Genomic DNA, 20,519 nt, shown 5'->3' with positions numbered 1-20,519 from the left:
GCTTAACTGGAGTGTAGCCACGTTGAAGATCACGTTAACCAATCAAATTCAAGATCCCTAAATTTGATTTCAGCACCCCCAAAAGTGGTGACAGCTGTGATTTCACGGAATATATTTTATTGTAAAACTGAAAAAACACTATATCTAAATGATAAGATGTTCTGGACTATGCCAGATTAAACAATATTATAAATGAATGTGTTTTTCTATTTTTTTTTCATCTTTTATATTCTTTGTCTCATATCACTTATTAAAACAGGGAGGCTAATAAAATAAGAATTCCATTTAATTTGTCAGGGCCACTATAGCCTTTTTCTTGTGCATAAACCCCAGTCTTGAATATTTAGTAAATGCACATGTATTGATATATTGATATCTTGAATCTTCAATTGATGTACTGTATTTCAATTTATTGATTACTTCTTAGGGCTGTGTAGTACAGTGGAGCACTGGTTAGCACATCCGCCTCACAGTTCAGAAGTGCAGGGTTCCAATTCATGCTTCGGCCTTCCTGTGTGGATTTTTCTCTAGGCACTCCAGCTTCCTCCCACATTTTAAAATCATGTATGGTATTCAGATTGACCACTCCAAATTGTCTGTAGGTGTAAATGCAAATGGTTGTTCGTCTCTGTGTGCCCTGCGATTGGCTGGTGAACAGTTCATGGTGTTCCCCGCTCAAAGTCTGCTGAGATAGGCATGATGACTATGTTTGACATGAACATCTTTATTTAAGGAAAAGGGAGTGGGAGACTAGAACAAAGCAAAGCGAGCAAACCGGCAGACAGGATGTAGAGCTGAGGCATAGTCAGGGACAGGCAGGGAGTCGGGCCGGGCAGGATTCAGGAGCGGTCGAGCCAACAGGCAAGCTAGGTCGGCAAAGGGAGTCAGAAGAGGAAACAGGTAACAAACAGACAAGTAGCAAGACAGGCGAACCGACCAGGAGTGATGCAGGGTATAAGTAGTAGAGTTAAAGAGAGTAATGAGCAGAAGATGGGGGAGGGAGGGGCAGGAGCAGAGAAACGGAACTGTCCCAGGTGCTGATGGCGCAGATACGTGACATTTGGATGGATGGATGGATGGATGGATGGATGGATGGATGGATGGATGGATGGATGGATGGATGGATGGATGGATGGATGGATGGATGGATGGATGGATGGATGGATGGATGGATGGATGGATGGATGGATGGATGGATGGATGGATGGATGGATGGATGGATGGATGGATGGATGGATGGATGGATGGATGGATGGATGGATGGATGGATGGATGGATGGATGGATGGATGGATGGATGGATGGATGGATGGATGGATGGATGGATGGATGGATGGATGGACGGATGAACGATTACTGCTTAATAGCAGCAAAATAATAAATTAAGTTACACCATTTCCCATCCCTAATGTTTCATTTTAAGTTGTGCTTAACATTTGAATGCAGTTGGTTTCTAAGGGAAGCTAGTTGTGTGACCTTGACAACAGGATGCTTTGTGTATCCGTGTGACGGCTATCAGTGACAGCAGAGCTTTTCACTCGATTTTCACGAAAGGCCAGCTCTGATAAACTCTGCCTCACTGAAAGAAATATTGACGTCGTCTGTATCAAGGTGACAAGGTAATTGTTTTTCCTCCTAGTTTGTTTTAAACAACCCTGTATTCATTCTTTTTTTATATAGTGGTACTTGTGTAAAGGATATGCAGTATTGATCAATTTAAAATGATTTGATCAGTGGTGCCAGTCACATTGATGAGACTTGGTTTATCTTGGATTGCTGTCTTTATTGTTGAGGTTACGTCCTTTGCTTTGACCCTTTCCTAATTCTGTACCAACAATTGTCCAGTGAAATTACAAATAGCAGGAATTTATTATCCGTGTTCAAAAGAGCCTATGTGACTTATAGTATTTACAGCATTTAATTCAGGATTTAATTCCTGATAGGAAAATGCAATTTGTTTTTAAGAGGTGAAACCCAACTGTCAAAATTGTTGTATCACAATGATATCTTAAAAAACAAAGAATAGAGATCTTGTTTTATTTTTTATAGGTCAATAAGTATTCTCTCTGATGAATTTCCCTTTCTAATTTCACTGTTTCAAAGCCAGTGTGACAATGAACTCGTCTGGTGGGCACACCTCCAAAGTCACCAATTGGAGGTGTCATATGGAATCACTTCATTACGCCGTGTGAGGGAATTAAGCTTGACGTTCAGTGGCATGGCTGTAATGTGGGATTCAAAGCATTTAGGAAGATTGGCTGTCAGGTTAGATCCACTGCTTGTTTATATTGCAAATGTAAATTATCAGTGCCATCAAATGTATTTTATATTTTTTTCAAAAATTTATATAATTCGTCTGACTACATGTGTGGGTGTCTTTTTTTTTCCATTTATTTATTTATTAATGATTTATTTATCATTTTTGACCAATCTAAAGTGTTAAAAATGGTTTGCTCTTTTTAATGCTACAATGGTAATGATTGTATCTCGCTTGTCCAGCGTGATATTGGATAGTCCAGTTACCTGAGGCCCTGATCAGAGAGCTCAATGGATTTTGATTAATTAAGACCTCAGACTCATGATTCCTGATCAAATATACAGGAGTTGACAGAAGTCACAGTGTGGTTATATTTTCGACCTAATGACGATAAACTGTCATGACGTCCCGGTGATGGACTCGTACACTAATGAGATGCTAATCTCATTCAATTTCCTTCTTCATTCTTTGACTATGCTGTTCAATTGTATTGGTCAGGAAATACAGTTACAGTAGCCTACATACCAAACATTCCATAGATTCTGCTTTGTGCATTTTATGCATTTGCTCACTATACACTCGAGCCATGGCATTCCAGTCTGGATGCTGCTGTCTGGTGTGTGCTCATGTCAGCAGTGGAAATTGTACCATGGCTGAGCAGCCCAACATCTTCATTCAGCAACTGTCGCAATAATCTGACACACTCTTATCATCTCAGTACTGGAAAATTTCACTCAGTGTGTGCATGTGTAGAGTGCATGTGTGTAACAGAGAGGAGGGGGTGCGGAGGGGCAAGAGAGAGAGCGAGAGCGAGGGAGAGACCGACAACACCTCTTGAATGAAGCATTCAGCCACAGAGTGACACCAACACTATCCATTCATTTTCCAAACCACTTATCATCACGAGGGTCGCGGGTGTGCAGGAGCCTATCCCCTCAGTCTTTGAGGCGACACCCTGAACTGGTCACCAGCCAATCACAGAGCAACCATTCACACTCACAATCACACCAGCGGACAATTTGGAGTGGTCAATCGCTCTGCCGTGCATGTTTTGGGAATGCGGGAGGAAGACGTAGTACCCATGCAGGCTCGGGGAGAACATGCAAACTCCACAAAGGAAGGCCGAAGCATGAAGTGGGACCCGGCACCTCTTCTGAACTGTGAACCAGTTCAGACTGCACCCCGTGATAGGCACGCCAGTGAAAGCGGTATGGAAAATGGATGGATGTTCATGTTCAATGTCCCAGGTGCAGTGTTCCTGGTGATGGGCACAATGTCATTCAAGATATATCCTTGGGCTATTAATACCAATGATACCGCCATCATTAAAATATATAATGGAAAAAATGGAATAATTAAATCCTTGAGGCTCATATCACAGGATACCAGTTGTGTGAATGGAGGCGTATCAATGTTTACCAACCCTTACAAATGGCAAACAAGCATGACAAAACAGTGTGTTGTGTGCACACGTGTGTGTCTGTGTGCGTGTGTTCACGCGTGTGTGTATGCGAGTGTGCATGTGTGTGTGGACAGCAGCTGCTACTTACTCTGTGTGTGTCTCTTAGGACCAAGTGGGGCTCTGACTATTTGTTGTGAAAGGGCATGAGTCCGTATGTTTGCTTAGGGAGGCGTATGAAGGGCACTTCAATGAGACGGTGAACAAAAACATCAGTCGAGTAAACTACAAAAGAATCGGCTACCTCCCCCGAAGTAATAGGAAATTAGTTTGATTTCTTTAAATGTACAGTCTTTTGTGTACTCCTTATCGCTGCAAAACAATTTTTTAAAAATATTTACATGATGAATGCAAGCCTCTCTCCACCTCTTTAAATGTTTTGTTTTATGTAATTTAATTAATTGCAAGTTCGTTATCAATTTGCCAATCTACTTGAATAGTGGAGTATTATAAACATAGAATTAACTTAAGCAGTGACCATTAAAAAGATTTAATTGACAGATTTTACAAGTACATTTTTCTTCTTACGTCCTAAAAAAAAAAAAAAAATTTAAATATAGGTATCCAAACAGAAATATACAGAATGTTAAATAGCTACGCATGTTTAATCTCACTAAATACAAGACAAACATATGGGAAAGTGATGGCCCACACACACTGACATTGGACCACCCAAAACATTTTCTACCAGCAAACATACACACACACACACACACACACACACACACACACACACACACACAGAGTTAATCATGTGACCTTGATAATAGCATATGGTTCACTGTTCTCGTACCATGAATCCCCACAGCAGATGCCTAATGTGCAAAAGTGGACACACACACAGACACACACACACACTTCATTTTCCATATGCAAACAAGCTGATTATATGCACGCCACTGATGAACAACAAACAAAAATATGTAGCATAAACCTAATCACCATATGCAATGTGTATTTATCCAGAACTTTAAGATCTAATCCTCACATCTAACTCATTAAGAGTGGGAGGCTTCATTCTTTCTTGGACTTGGACTCAAAAGAGGCAGATGGCCAGGAGGAGGGAGTCTGGAGGAGAAAGGGGAGGGTTGCTCTGGGAAGGGTTATGCATATGTGTTGAGATAACTGATATTAATCTCATTGATAATTAGTCTCCCAAGTGAGCCTAATTAATGGAAAATTAGAAAGTAGCTGCATATTTTTAAGCAAGTCATTTTTCATATAGTATGGGGGGGGGGAGGAAGAGATCTTTCTGCCACACAGGTACGCCGGCGTTGGGTCCAATGGCAACGAGACGTAGCAATGTGTAGTTGCGGCTGCTGGGCATTCATATGAGGGGAAACTCAGCTCCGCCTCAGACAGATCATCCAATCATCATGCAGGCAGCCCACTGCCTCATATACGCCCTGATGGGGGTTTGGGGGGGGGGGGGGAATAAAGCCCAACATTTATCCAACGTCCTGTGTAAAAGTACTGTGGCACTGCCGGCAGTACATATTTCACAACTTTTTTTGGTGGGCGCCACGATGGGGCTGGGAACAGTCATGAAAAATGATTCAATCATGTTTCTGGGATGTGTGGGAACCCTGACAATTTGCAACTTGCTCATCCTTTTGTTTCTTCTCCAGGAATTTTGAGGTTAATGACAGCGGACAGATGCAAAACACGGAGTCGGGTGATATAAGTGCACATTGTGTTGTCATGTCACAGTGGATTTGTTTCGGTGACCTACACTAGCGGTTCCCAACCTTTTTTTGCGCCACGGACCGGTCACGTGTCAGACAATATTTTCACGGACCGGCCTTTACATAAATATATAAATAAATAATACATTTATAATGAAAACTGCATAAAAATAAAACTCACCGTTAAGTATCTGCTCCGTAGCTTTGCGGGCTCGACTGGGGAAACAGGTTACGTGACTGGGACGAGCGTCTTGACTTTGATTAATTGATCGTCGATAAAAAAATGGTTTTTTTTTGTGTGCGGCCCGGTACCAAATGACCCACGGACCGGTAACAGTCCACGGCCCGGTGGTTGAGGACCTCTGACCTACACAGTCAAGATGGTGAGACGGGCTGCAGAGAAGCTTCAGCCTGAGTGGGAGGAGACTGCAGGGTGGAGTACTTGAGGGAAACATCCAAACCCACCAGGGGGCCTACCACGCTGAGCCATGTCAAAATGTAGTTCGCTTGTCTACAGACACAAAAGCACAAAACACGTTTATATGTTTGTTTGTATATAAAATTACACCACCCTCTTCCTAGTCATGAAATGATGAAAACGATAGCCAGCTTAAGTCTCATGTCTGTTCCGTCTTACCTATGTTGCTCTGTTTCTAACTGCAGTACTGGTCTCATAAATTCTTCTGTTTTACACGGATGGATCATAAAGAAAGGCTGACCCAGCAGTGGATGCTCCTGCCGCAGAAGTAAATAGCTGATAAAATACCTTAGTCACATTCAATATCCATATTAAAGTGATACACTACCTGCTGCGTGATAGTTGTCAACGGGCTGTGCTGCAATCGCGACCTGAAGTTTGGATGAACAAAACTCCACACTTCCTCCAGAGAAAGACTCCTTCCCTCTGATATACAGACAGAAGAAATAAATCAAATAAAATAAGTGCAATGGAACATCGAGATTTAGGTGTCATTGAAGCCGAACGATTCAAATGTATTTTTCTATAGTTCTGTATTCTGGGTTATTATAAGGGTTGAAAAGAAGGTGGCCACACCGCTTTTTGTAGAGAATACTGAAATTCGACGTGCCATAGTTCCCAACTGCTCAGAAATTTTAGATTTCATCTCACAAGTATAGCATGTTTAATCAAACCTGCGGGATGATTCGGCATGTACTGACCCCACTTAGTGGTCATGAAGGGAATAAAAAGAACTAACCTAGAGTGGAGGCTCTAAAATAGAGCACAGGCGCCATATAGCTGCAGGAATACAGGATGTGATACTCATACTGAAGTAAACTTCTGCTTCCATCTTCATCATGTTCATGACCAAAGTCATCAGTTGAGCCGTAAACATCCGCTTCGTCAGCTGCAGCACCCTAGAGAGGACGAAAAGAGTTTATGAGTCGTCATTCATGCGTGCATCTATTGTCTTCTGCGCTAATCTGTGCCTGGAAATTCCAACTATTAATTTAGGAACATAATCAGTGACAAAGAGCAGTCTAACTTTCATCGTATAGGACTCTGACATATTGTTGGCAATGCTGCCCAAAGTCTCGACACCCGACGTACAGGGGTGAAATAAATAATGAAAAGAAATCTGATGAACATTTTTCAAGAAAAAAATGGACAGGTCTAGCAATTTTTCACCTGTTCTAGTTGATCACCTATGGTGTCGCAAGAAGTGTGTGACTCTAAGTCGGAACTCGAGCCGTCATGATTCCGTGTAGCCTGGGAATTTATGAAGACTGACTTGAGAGCAGTCTTTCTCATGTAGCCCTCCTCTGAACCCTGATGGTAAACTCACATTAGTCACACATGCACAACAGATATCTTTGCCATAGAGTATCAATTCTTCACCTGGATGGGCTCCCAACTCCAGCCATCTCTTAATTGATCAGACAGCTTGAGGAGGACCTGACAGCATTGATGGAAGTTTTCAGCACCCTGGAGACAGCTCATTTCTGCACAGAAAGAATATGATTATGATGCCTCCGTAAATAAAGCTATGTAAAAACCTTGTGAATTCCAACTAAGCCCATAAATATCGGTCGATCCTTCTCATGGACGATTGGCATAAAATTCCCTCCCTCGTTCCCAAAAGATGCATGGCAGACCGGATGGCAACGCAAGATGGCCGGAGGAGACTTCACTTCTCGCTACGGCAACTCAGAGGCATTATTGTACAATGTTGTTAATTAGGCACCGGTTTGACTCGAACGTCATCCCGGCATCCAAAATCAAGGGGGCTAAAAGGCTAACTTTAGTTGTTTATTGCGGTAGCGAAAACGATACAGAATGTTGACAAACATAAATTCAAAAGCAATAGTACATTCTTGCTATTTTGGTCGCGCTCACAAACAGCAATGTAATATTGTGTGACAAATTCGTTTAACGCATTTGCGTGCAGGTAAACGATTGCTATTCTATGACGACTTTGAGTGGCAAAATCTTACCGATTTCTTGAGATACATTCCAAACAATTGCTCTTATAGCACGGGAGAAACCAGCGGCATGGAAGACGGAACCAAACTGTCATCACAACAAATCACGTGACTGCTGGTGTCCGCCCCCTAGATGACGTCACTCAGCGTCACAAAAAATCTGTAACAGAACGTACGGAAAAAAAAAAAGACCAACGACATTTAAATCAAATATATTTTGGGGGGCGAGCAGGTTACGTCTAATTCGACTGCAGAAAAAAATACACATTTATCAACTGACGTGACATACAAGATAATTAAGTCAACAGCAGGTTTATTATTTCTTGCCCCTGTGCCTTTATTAGCAGAACATGCGTACATCACGCAGCCATCCTCATACTGATTATATTTTGTTATATATTTATATTTATATTAAGTATTTGGGTTGGTTCTGTTAGTCGTTCATTCGTAGGTGTTGTATTTATTTTCACCAGTAGATGGCAGTGATGATACACAGATTGGCGAAAGCGAATATATCTCCGTAAAATAATCTGCTGTGATTTAAGATTTTTTCTAACGAATATTACCACAAACTGTCCTGCCCATTTTTGATTACTGATTTGGATTTTTATGTTTAAAAATGTGATGGCATTTTAATCATTTCTTTCTTCAAATAAATATCAGCCCAAACCAGGAATTTTATTATGTTGGTCAAAGAAAAAACTGCAGTTCAGTCAATGGCAAAAATCCTTTTATTGGAATAATGCAAAATAGAAGAACCTAAACATGAATGTTTTTATTTTTAGTCAAGTAAAATGGAATGTTTCCACAGCAAAACACAGCCAACACGAAGCTTTTTGCCGAGGTTAGATCAGACAGCTCGGTTCTGAGGGCAGTTACCCAAGAATGTTGCTTGGAATTTTTTCTAAAATGCAAACCTTGAAACGTACGAACCAAAAACAGAAATCCACACATTGATTTCCCCCCAGAAGCAATTATAATTTTTTTTCTTTTATCATTTACACTGAGAGAGAAAAAGTACCACAGAAGAACTTCATATCTTTTAGACAGAACTGATAGTATGATGACATTGCAAGAACAATACACTCTTGTTTACTTAATGCTGACAGTGACTTTTTTTTTCTGGATTCCACTGGAAAAACACAAATGACAGGACAAGGGTATTCAACAGCAACATAACGGATGGATGGATACTTGCTTAACCTTTAGCAGGAAATTGGACTAGCTTCCCTTCACTTTTAGAAGAATGCAGAAGAAATAGTTTGTCAAGTGCTCAAATACCGAAAGCAGGTTTTCAAAGTGCGGGACTGCGAGTCTCCCCTCAGAACAGAAAACAGCTGGAATCTATTATTTACATAGACGGATGCCATTTTCATTTAAATACGCTGAAAATAGGTTCTCAGTTTTGAAAACATTTGATTCTCGTTAAGATGCTGGTGTCCCATTGTTGTTTTTGTAGCCGTCTTTACCGGTGACTTTCTACATCTGGCTAAAATATTTTTGTTTGGCTAAGAATCAAGCTTGCAAAGCCACTCAAGTTAGCTCTAACCTATTCTCTTTATCATTGATCGAAATTGTGACAGTGACATTGCTTTCCTCTGACATCCTGAAGCAGAGAATGAAAATGGAGGTCACTCAATGTAAAGATGTAAACTGGGGGGGGTCAAGCTGAAGCACGTACAATTAGGAGACTTGCTTATCGGGAGCTGGAAAACTATTTGTTCTACATAATGCAAGGATGTCATTAGTAGCAAAAGCATCTACAAACACCTTAGTTGGAGAACACCGGCACGACATGACCACAATGTCCTGTAACAGTGAACAGACATGTTATTAGTATTGCTTTAACTAAAGTTAATAATCTGATGTCTCACTGTCAATGTCATGCAATGATACAGCTGATATATTCATTTTCTCCCAGTCACTTTGAATTGTATTCAGTGGACAGACAGTGCCAGCATAACTTTGAATTTTAGCTTGAGGGGGAATCAGGTGTGTATGATCCACCCACAAAAGAAGCAGCACTTATGTAAACCATTTTGAATCCTCCCCACTCGTTGGCAGAACCCCCGAGAGCATTTTCAAGATCCAACAATAACACTGAAATAACTCAAATGCAATGGATGTGACTCAATGTGAACTTTGTTCTAATTTGAACATGCGGCTAAGAAAAAAAAAAGAAGATTTTGAATTCATAAAAAAATGGAACCCACAAATGATCTTGTGAAATATAAAATGATAAAGATGAAAGTACATTTATTTGCAAAAGCACTCATTGGTCCAATGTCGGTTAAACGGCGTGTGACACAATATTTGATTCTGTCATATTTGTGTTTTTCTTCCTCCCATGGAATAAACCACCTTATTAAAAATGGAATTAAGACAGTGGTTCTTAACCTGGGTTTAATGTCGTGTAAATTCGCGATAACTCATATCTGAACTGGTCTTGCAAAGGCAACAGCAGAAGTCACACTGATGTGCTGGTATGTCATTTGTTGTGAGTTCATGCATTGTGTTGGTTTTATTCTTTGAACAAGGTGACGTTCATGCACGGCTCATTTTGTGCACCCGTAAAAAACATCTATGTCTTGAATTGGATTATTTTTTTTCCACTAAAGAGGGGTTCGGTGAACGCGCATATGAAACTTATGGGGTTCGGTACCTTCAACAAGGTTAAGAACCACTGCATTAAGACAAATGAACTTTTCTGTTGTTTCTTTTTCATTTAAAAACCTAAGAAATATGAATGACCTAAATGTGATCACATGGTGCACCTGCATAACCGACTTTAAGAGGTCACTATTTCTTTTCATTTACTTGATACATTGACAATGCAATAAAAACATTTCTGAAAAGAATTTTGATCTTTCCTAACAAGATAATCAAGGGTGATGTTATAGATGGCTCTGCTTCTGCTTGAGGGCTCTTGTTCATAAATATGGCATAAACAACGTGGAGCTGTAACATTGATTTCATCAAGTGCCGCATTTCTTCAAACAGTGGCCACGGATGTTTATATAGGCAACAGCCAAATGTAGCAGCCATGTATTCTTCAGGCCCACATTATCAATTTCAATTCATGAGGCCAACTTCATAGAAATTAGTATAAATGTACTGCCACGACCTGATTTTTTTTTTTTCAGTGAGAAAAAAAAATGTCTTTGTGGAGACGCCTTCAGGCATCTATTAAGAGTCCTGGTGACTATTTGAGGAAACATGGCACTTTGTGTGAATGTAAAATCTGAAATAGCCATGACAGTTCCATCCTTATTTTCCTCAAGGTTTGATTGGTCCACTGTGTCTCTTTCATGCACATCACTTGACCTATTTTAACAGCTGAACGGGCAAAGCGGGTTATGATTCAGAGGACCCAGAGCGAATTTCATTTCATTTAACTAGATGTGAATTGATGGATTGTCCGCTATGATAGGTCAGTAGCTCTTTGTCATGAGGCAGTCACATTGTTCGTGTTGCTGAATCCAACATGTGAACATTTGTCAGTGCACAGCGTCCCAAAATACTCCCAAAGGAACTATTTGATGTTCATAAAAGTTTGTACGTGTGTTTAAGTTCTATTCTTTTGCTGATGTCATTTTTTGTTTTCTTTCTGTCCAGGTCATTCTCAAAAGCCGTCTTGGAGCAATGAGAAAAATCACATCACAGACGAGAAGCAGTTTTGAAGACTACCTAGACATGCGAGACCTTTTGAGTCTCTCTCGCTTGTTTGATGCTGTACAGCCATTTAATGACTCTTGCGTTACGTTCCACAGCAGAGATGCCGTAAGGAACTCGCTCTCCGGCCTCCTCATCCTCATCTTCTCCTTCGTCCCCATCCGACAATCCGTCGTTTGAAGACCGCCGTGACTGGTCGCAGTCAGAGGAAATCATGGAAGCCGATCTGAAGTTCAAGCTCACAATGTCCGAATTGGCTCGTGCAAAGTTCTCTGGACCAACTGCCTCCAGTTCCTCGGGGTCGAGGCCACAATAGTTAAAAAAACGTTCCACGTCAGCTCCAGCTCGGGCATACCTGTCCGACAGGTCTGATTTTGATCTATGTAGAGAGGAACGACGTGCTACAGAGGAACCCAGCTCCAACTCCAGGTTGGGATCTTTTGAGGGATTGGCAGCTTCTCCGACATCACATGGCAGCGACTGAAGGGTTGTTTTGTTGCAAGGTGACGGGGATACGTTTGTACGAGGGGGAGGCAGTAATAATGAGAGGGTAGGAGGTGGGAGGGAAGCAGGGTTCGGTTTCGGGGGGAGTGGCGGAGCTGAGGAGCTGCTGGATCGAGCAGCGCGGAGCGGCTTGCCGTTGCACAGTCGCAGAAGGTCGGAGGAGGAATGGGAAGTCAGCAGCGGCGGAAGTGGAGACCGCGATCGTTCCGTAACCCCTCCTTCACGTCCTCTTTCATCTAATACTCTGCTGAGATTGAGGTTCCCTACCAGCTGTGGACTGCACCGTCCACCGCTACTGCCTGGAGGAACCTTCAAGGAATGGGAAAATGAGCGCAGGGAATGTGAGGTACTTGGACTGGGAGCAGAGTCTCGTGATTGTTCATTCAGAGCCATTGTGGATCGGTAGGTTAACGGCATCCTAGGAGCATAAAACATTGAAATGATTAGTACCCAAGTTAAGGTAAAATAAAAACACAACTGATTCATCTTTTACCTGGAAGGTGTCCAACTCCTTGTCAGTCCCCCAGATGACCTCATCAACACAGCACTCTTAGCTCCACCGCCGAGCCCGTCAGAGCCCGCACCCGAAGAAGACGACGAGTTAAGAAGATTTTTTAGGATCTCCAAATTTAGATTTTCCCGTTTGCTGCTCGTTGCACATGTGTCTGACTTAGCGTTGTTATTTGAAGGTTTGAAAGGTACTCCGCCTCCGTGGACTCCACCACACACTCCAGTTCTCTTAGAAAGAACAATTGGAGGCTTGGCCAAAATGGGTGGTTTGATTGGTTCCTGTTTAGCGTTGATAACTTCTTGGCTCTTAACATACTTTGCTTTGTCAGCTTCAAGTCTCTCAACAGCGCTGAGACGTTTCGGGTTGGGTTCAACCTGAAATAGATCAATATAATATTAACACCAAAAAAAAAATCAGATTTAAGTCAAGATGGAGTTGAGTGCTGAGTGAAGAACCAGTACTTGTCTCCTGAAGTAGTCTGGGCCCTTGTTAAGGATTCGGAGGGGTACAGTAGAACTGAAAGGTGTTGCAGTGCCAGTGGCCTTGCTATCTGGCAGAGCTGGAGACAATGTCTCTGTTGGCATGGCAACTGAGTGTCTGGGGTGGCCGGCCGTGGTGGCAGCAGGAGCAGGGGGGTTGACAGAGGGCGGGGGCACTGAAGGACCCCCAAAACATGAAGACACAACGTGGAAAAGAGACCACCTACAGACAGGAAAGACACCATCACCAAGAAGAACCGGTGAATCTTCAACTTGACTCTGGACAAATATTTAATTCCGAGAGGAATTCTTACTTTTAGTCTTTAGTGAGCCCAATTACATTCATCCAGCAAGAACAAGCTCAAGGACAGACTGGAAGAGACAAGAATGTGCATGCGTACGAGTGTGTGTGTGTTTGTGTGCATGCAGTGGTGAATGGATACCAGAGGATGTGGAGGAAAGGAAAACTGTCAGTTTACACCATGGCTTCAGCTCTCCTCACTATCTGAAATAGAACAAAAGGGAAAAAAGAAAAAACACCAGGGTTTGCAATAATGTTAAAAATGGCATCATGCACCTAGCAACAAAATCAGGATTAGATAAGAGACACATTTATAACAGAGTGCTTCAAGCTCCCACACATGCACACACACATATGCACACTCGGGCTGTTTTATACAGTGCCACTTTTATTTTTAAGCTGATACCAGTTGCCAATATTCAACTCAAATACTCACTAATACCAGTAGCATGGTATTTTTGATGCGTAAAGTTCTATTAAAGCAATGACAAATATTTTGAAAGCCCTTTTGTTTATTTTGGACAAAAAGCAGAACACTCGCTGCAAAAGAGAATTGAAGTCCAAAATCAAACTAAAAAAAAAAAAAAAAATCACCCAACTCTAAATGTAGGATTTATATAAAGTAAATGAATAAAAGTGCAGAATGAAACGAAACTGACAACTGTGCCACCGACAATAACAACAAATAATGTTAATTAATAATTCAGTGCATAATATAAAAATAGAAAGAAAATCATCAAAAATGCACTTACCGGAGTTACATCTGTAGTTTTTCATAGCATGGACTGAAGGAATGCGATTGCCACTTCAGTTTTCCAAACTTTGGCTGGTACAACGTGATGCCTCCCTCTTCTCCTCCAGGTACTGCTGGTTGTCGGAGGGAACTACAGCTGTCAAAGACACAAACATTGACAATAGATCACCAACAAAAATATAGTTTGTCAGTGGTAAATCATCTACCACAAGAGATTTGTGTCAATTAATCAAATACAAATTTTTCGGATTCACAAATATATTCATCATTTTTACATGTTCTTCTGATTCTGTGATTTTCACGTGTTATTTATCATTATTATTATTGTGTGTGCATTAATCATCTGTAAATATTCAATTCTGCATGGGTGTGAATATGCGTTTGTGGATCAGCGAACACGTGCCCGTTTCTCATTTGAAAACTGGAGACTGAAAAGCAGAAAACGAGCCTTTATATGTTTTATGATTTTTTGATTTCACACAGGGAGACAGCTCTCCTGTTCAATAAAGACAGCAACACTGCCCCTAGGCGGATCAAAGAGGGATTGCTTGTCTGGAATGATACAAACATTGGTGAAAACCAATTATCAGTTGCAAACACAACATTTATGTTGCTCTAATAATCATGTATTGCCTCAGAAATAACAAAAAGAGTTTTGCATGTCTTGTGAAAGTGAAAAGAATGACCCCTATATCACCTCGAACTCCTGTAGATCTTAAATTCACTACCAGATTCCAGCGAGTCTTCTAATCTTATTACAGGCTTTCAGCCCTTGGAGGCCGACAAAGTGAGCTGTGTGTAATCCACATTATTATATTTGTAACATGTAAGTAAGACAGCCACATAGTTAGCCAATTATTTAGGCAAGGGGCTAACTAATAAAAATGACAAATGCAACAATTAAAAAGTACAACACAAACAACTTACAATGGAGTGCTTTTGTTTTTTTTGTTTACTTTGATGCAGAACTAAATAATTTAATCCTTTTCCAAGACAAAGATATTACATCCTGGTAGCCTATGTCACAAAGTAATGTTTCCTATGGTCATGTGATGTTGATGAACAGTGAAATTGGTGTGAAAGCTATTGACTAAAATTTCAGATCTAAATATCCCCCCCATTTTTTTATTGCTTGTAAAAATAATCAAATTCCAATGACATTATTTAAAAGATGTTTGGGCTGCTCCTAATGAATAATTCAATAATCAGTTCATGTGATTTCAGAAAGTGTTGAAAGGATACTGAATCAATTATTGTGAGCTCTTAGCCACGTAAAAATGCATTTTACTCACCAAACACCCACAAAGTAGTGTTTATCTATATTCGCCAATTCTTCCTTCTCTCTAAGCACCAGCCTCGCATTATTCAAGAAAACGACCAGGTCCTGGCTTTGTGACATCACAAAAGTGAGGAGCTCCCCCGTGCTGCCCCTGCAGACTAAACACATGCTGAGATTCTCAAAGCAGCTGACCCTTTAACTTCTGATTTAGGTTAATCAAATAAATTATAAAATGTGTCCACGCACATAGCAGGAAGGTTTGTTTTAACGCATATATCATTTTGACCTGGATTTGAACAAATTATTTTTTTTGGCTCTCATGTCACAACTGTGGTCCACCAACCAGCTACATATGACAATAAAGTGAATGAGCTTACCACAAGAGCAGTTTCTGGAATTCCAAACAGTTATCAAGCATTTGATAACCTGACGAAGGAGGAAGCACACAATCACGGTACACATTGTTGCCCATCGCAAAAAGCAAGTTCGACCTCACAACGAGCTTAATATTACATCACAACACATGAATGCTGTGTCGACAACAGGGACAACAATACATCCATGGCCATAGTTGTTTTCTTAAATATATCCCTATACATATAAAATAGGCCAGAATATAGAATAAAAAAATAAATATAGTAGAACACTGGAACCGCTGTCTAAAGGGGTAACCAAGCACTAAGCTACAGCACCGTTGTAGCCAAACTAATGGGTTTAGCACAGAGCTACTGAGTAACGCTTAAAGATTTAGAGAAGACCTCAACTCGACCTTATTTAAAGGGTGAGCACTTTAACAACTACACTTTTAACAAAGTCTTGTACATGAGCTCTAACAAAAGAAACCACAATAAACAATAAATATGCCAATAATAAAAATGACAACAATGATGAGAACATTAAGAGGAAGAACAATAATACCACAAATAATAATAGAACAACAATAAAAACTAATAATAAGGACTGGGTATTCATTTAGATTTTCAAAATTGAGTCGATTCGATCCACAAGGGCTTGATTTGAATTGATTCGCTTTGATTTTCGATTCACTCAGTACCAATTTTACTTTTATATGGACAGCAAAGGGATGACCAGAGGACATTCTTAGAACAAGCAATATTAGTTAGTTATACAAGAGCTCCGAAAATCCAATCTTAGGAAAACATTCATGACTAAATCCTAGTTGCAGCTGTTCGAATAAAGTATGGACATACGTACCATCAGGAGCAGATGCCGCTGAGAAAATCTGCCTTACATAATAAAATATTATCTAACATTGCTGTGAACATACAATATATTCAACAGAGCCTGAGAATGGTCTAGTGCAGGGCTGCCAACCATTCAGACTGACATTCTTCCAACTAATATTGTAAATTAACTTGTAAATATGTAACTATATCCTTTTCTGTCTGCTGATAGGTTGATATTGCAAATGAGAATCTATTGTCAATTGCATCACCGGGATAGTTAAAGATTAAAATAATAATGAATTAAATACAAATGAACGATTTTATAAAAGTTAAATGAATTTTGTATTACATGTATTGAGTTTATTTCATTATTGTTATTGTACTAATGAGAAGGGTGATATTGGTGTTTCGACTGCAGTAAACAGGCCAGGTTGTATCATGTCAGATTTTTAATCCAAATTCAATTATTTTCCATTATATCATTTTTATTTTAACTTCAACAAAATACTTCATTATCATAAAATAATAATATAGTCTTTTTGTTGTTAGCGATCACTGTGAGTGGGTGGTGTGGACACGCAGTAGTGTTTTTAGACTTGCTAGTAAGTTTACAGAGCTCTCAGCAGTAGTCCGTGGGTTATTTTGCCTTTCCCTGTGCAGCACCACTTTCTGCTCAGCAAAACAGCCAACCCCCTGCCTTCCCTCTTCCCATGCCTTGCTGGGAATCAGTGAAGGAACCGGACAAAATTTCTATTTCAAAATCCTTGTATATACGTCAGTTGTCAATGTTCTCAGTGGAGGAGAATGTCTGTTGAGAGTATAGTTACAGTATGTTTGTTTATTTAAAAAAAAAAAAAAAAAAACAGAGCCAACAGTTCATAACCAGAGCAGCCCTGGGCCAAACACTATAACTCCAATCAGAGCCAGGACAATTCCTGACTGTTTGTGTTTGCCTGCACTAAATTATCCAGCATTAGTCATCATGAATGCAGACAGAAGCAGTGCATTGTCAGCAGATTTTCCACTGGGGCCCCTGATGTAAAAACTCCATGACTTATCCCAGACTACATGGCAAGGTTAACATCATGAAAATATCTGCACCAAATCACTAACTGCGAGAATGTATGCAAGTACTCTCTCATGGCCGCACAAAAGCATGAAGTAGTGGCTAGATTGGGATCATCTGATATTTTGCATTTTTATGCAAAATTTGTGACTGGTTGCAATGTCATAGTTTGCCAAATCAATCAATGGCTGTTCTCTTTGTTCTATATTCTAATCACTGCAAAACGGTTTGGCCGCTAAAGTTTATAAGGGGATGTGTCTACAGAAAAGCAAACGCTTCTAAAAAAAAATAGAGGCAACTGCTCTCACATTCATATCGTGCAGGCAAACCGGAAGCTCTGTCGGTGATCGGTGATGGGGGTGAGCGATGCTACATCGAAGCACGACGTAAACACAAAGTCTACCTGCGCACGCACGCACGCGCTGGTGATGCAGCAAAGCAATGCCAAACCCTCGCCGACATCACAGCACCGCCATGCATGGAAGCTAGCTGCTCCACCGTGCCGACACACAGAGATTTCTTAACATATTAAAAGCTTACCTTCACTACTCACACTACTTCTCTTCATCATAATAAAGGTGTACCGTATCAAATGAACGTGATCGGGCTACTGCTTATTTGACAGTTTGAGAACAATGGCTATGTTCAAGCATCACAGCAATTTTAAGAGGCGCTACAAGTACCGCGTACCGCGGATGATGCATTTTCTGCTTTCTAGGATAAAAGCCATCTGCTACATTAGCGTCGTCATAATGTTGATTAACGGCTCTTACCTTTTTGTTTAGGCCAGGTAAACAAAGGATGCAGCTACAGTTGCCATCGCTTGGTCGGTGCGTCTTTTCGGCCTGACAGCATCCTGTTCGCAGCCGAGAGCAATACTGCACGTCATTTGGCATGAGCACGACTATGTCCGCTCATGACTTTCACAATAAAAGGCCACGGTGGGATGGCACCGTTATTTGATGGACGATCTAAAAGTTAACCAATAACGATTAAGTAACTACTAAAAACAAATGTATTATTTTCCAAAGATCATGAAATTCCAAGAATATGAATTTGACAAATGTCGTATTTCATATTTACGTGACAAATACGACTTAGTTTTGAAAGTAAAATCCAATCACAATTAGTCGCTCGATTTATCTGGATAGGTGTTTTGTGCAACTCGAATGATCACAAAATGGAAAACTAACGATTCTATTTGTCCCGCTTCTATAGAGTAGTAACCATGGATATAAGTGCACATATTCTGTTCATGAAGTACATGTAGTTCTCATAGAACATTTCAAAATTAAAAAAAAAAAATCCCTGTACACAAACCTAATTCCTCATTTCGATACATTGCCATTATCTTAATTGATATCAATGCCAGCCATGCAAGTTTCTATAGAATAATAATAACCACCAAAAATACCAGCCAAACTGCTTCAACCTCTGCAGCTGATAAAGATAAACAGACTCGAGAGAGCAGGGGAGATCGTGTTAAGAGTCGGTAAGTATGTGCTAGCTGAAAGACAGCGCTGTTTCTCGGTCATGACACACAAATAGCCATGCAAAGCTTCAGAGGCTCCTATGTGTGCAAACCCTTTCACTGTTACCTAGCAACAGGAAGAAACCAGGCTATACGTGGATGGATTTTTTTGGTCATCATAGATAAATTGATCTATGTAAATTATTTTTTGGTAGTTTTACTGTCACCATATGCTCTTTCTACTGGACACCTTTATGTAATGATTTGGAATAAATATAGATATTTTGGTTTTATTTTGTGCTAAATATATATAGGTCACATATATGTGATTGATCATATGCAGACAATTGTGGTTCTTGGCAATCGTATTGTGCAATCTCACAAAAAAAAAGTGATAATGCGATGTAATGCGATGGCTAAAATTATTTGTTGCCTGAAGTAGATTTCTGTTTGATAGATTTGATCTGATAAACAGGGATATTTTCACCCTCTTTGGAGCATGGGGTGGTATCAGATTTTGACGGTATAATAACCGAGCAAAAATAAAATATTACGGTATTTAATGTCCCAAAAAATGAATAGATAAAATAAAATATTTTGTGTCAGGAAGGGCATCCGACGTGGTTGGGATGAACAGTGGCATGGTTGTTCACAATGTAGTACTCAGACTATCCACAAGAGGGCAGACCATATCTTGATATGATCATGAGAAACTCGAGTGTCATCAAAAATTGTGCTTATACGAGTACATGTTGAACATGTTTGCAAATGTTGAACATTTGTACACGTTACTACTCACCGCAAAACACAAACAGGTTTTTCTTTAACAACAGAACACATTATCAGAATGATTTGTAGTAGTACTTGAACAAGTTGCATTCTGGTGATGCCTTTTAATGTTTTAAAAATACATTAACTATGTAGTAAATGCAAAATGCATTTCATATTGGGAAAACTACCGCCCGCACAATCCAGTTTAAAGAGTTGAACAAATTTACACAATATAAATTTTCCACCTAAATGCTCACATGCATTTCTAGAGCCTGCAAAGGACACTTTTGTCAGTGATACATGTAACAATAACACAAAGTGTTTGTGTAGTGGAACAGATGTGTGCTGTTTGAATTGGAAGGAGTCATATGGTTTAGATGATCTGAGCTCTCATAACATTCAGATCATATTACAGTTGGGTCACTGAAAACATTGTGTTTTCCTTCCTCTTGAGCTACAAATTCATTAATGACACTTAAACGTATGATTGTGAGACTGTGTTTTTTTTTTATTTTTTTTATATAGTATTTCTGAATAAAATTCACCCCTGTCTGACGACTCCATGCCCGGATTAAAGTTTGCCTCGTTCCATTTTTTTAAATCTATGAAATCACAAATCTTATTTATCTGAATAGAAATCAGACAAACAGGACACATTGCAGAGTTGATGTTTTAGTGGGTT

General features: G+C 40.1%; 2 protein-coding genes across 7 annotated transcripts; both read right to left on the bottom strand.

The window, feature by feature from the left end:
* Window positions 1–708: 708 nt before the first annotated feature.
* Window positions 709–7,971, bottom strand: atg10 (ATG10 autophagy related 10 homolog (S. cerevisiae)). 2 transcript variants are annotated; one of them, XM_088396271.1, is made up of 9 exons: window positions 7,855–7,971; window positions 7,259–7,362; window positions 7,049–7,189; window positions 6,618–6,777; window positions 6,207–6,304; window positions 6,038–6,135; window positions 5,772–5,911; window positions 5,582–5,616; window positions 709–866 (listed from the first exon to the last, which is right to left on the bottom strand). In XM_088396271.1, exons 2-7 carry the CDS (start codon window positions 7,358–7,360, stop codon window positions 5,776–5,778), a joined length of 735 nt encoding a protein of 244 aa, XP_088252397.1. In that variant the 5' UTR covers window positions 7,361–7,362; window positions 7,855–7,971; the 3' UTR covers window positions 709–866; window positions 5,582–5,616; window positions 5,772–5,775. The 2 variants fall into 2 exon arrangements, with proteins under 2 accessions (XP_088252397.1, XP_088252398.1); XM_088396272.1 differs by lacking the exon at window positions 709–866 and adding an exon at window positions 4,190–5,121.
* Window positions 7,972–8,550: 579 nt separating this feature from the next.
* On the bottom strand, window positions 8,551–18,508 carry fam110b (family with sequence similarity 110 member B). 5 transcript variants are annotated; one of them, XM_088396975.1, is made up of 6 exons: window positions 18,369–18,508; window positions 14,062–14,199; window positions 13,323–13,513; window positions 12,991–13,231; window positions 12,512–12,903; window positions 8,551–12,436 (listed from the first exon to the last, which is right to left on the bottom strand). In XM_088396975.1, exons 4-6 carry the CDS (start codon window positions 13,111–13,113, stop codon window positions 11,530–11,532), a joined length of 1,422 nt encoding a protein of 473 aa, XP_088253101.1. In that variant the 5' UTR covers window positions 13,114–13,231; window positions 13,323–13,513; window positions 14,062–14,199; window positions 18,369–18,508; the 3' UTR covers window positions 8,551–11,529. The 5 variants fall into 5 exon arrangements, with proteins under 5 accessions (XP_088253101.1, XP_088253100.1, XP_088253104.1 ...); XM_088396974.1 differs by having other exon boundaries at window positions 13,452–13,513; XM_088396978.1 differs by having other exon boundaries at window positions 13,452–13,509.
* Between the last annotated feature and the right edge of the window lie 2,011 nt (window positions 18,509–20,519).

This window comes from Syngnathus floridae, chromosome 14, assembly GCF_059516105.1.
Source record: "Syngnathus floridae isolate MCC-2025c chromosome 14, RoL_Sflo_1.0, whole genome shotgun sequence".
Taxonomy (NCBI): domain Eukaryota; kingdom Metazoa; phylum Chordata; class Actinopteri; order Syngnathiformes; family Syngnathidae; genus Syngnathus; species Syngnathus floridae.
Note: the sequence above shows the minus strand (reverse complement) of the source record. Positions and strands in the feature narration are given on the sequence as shown.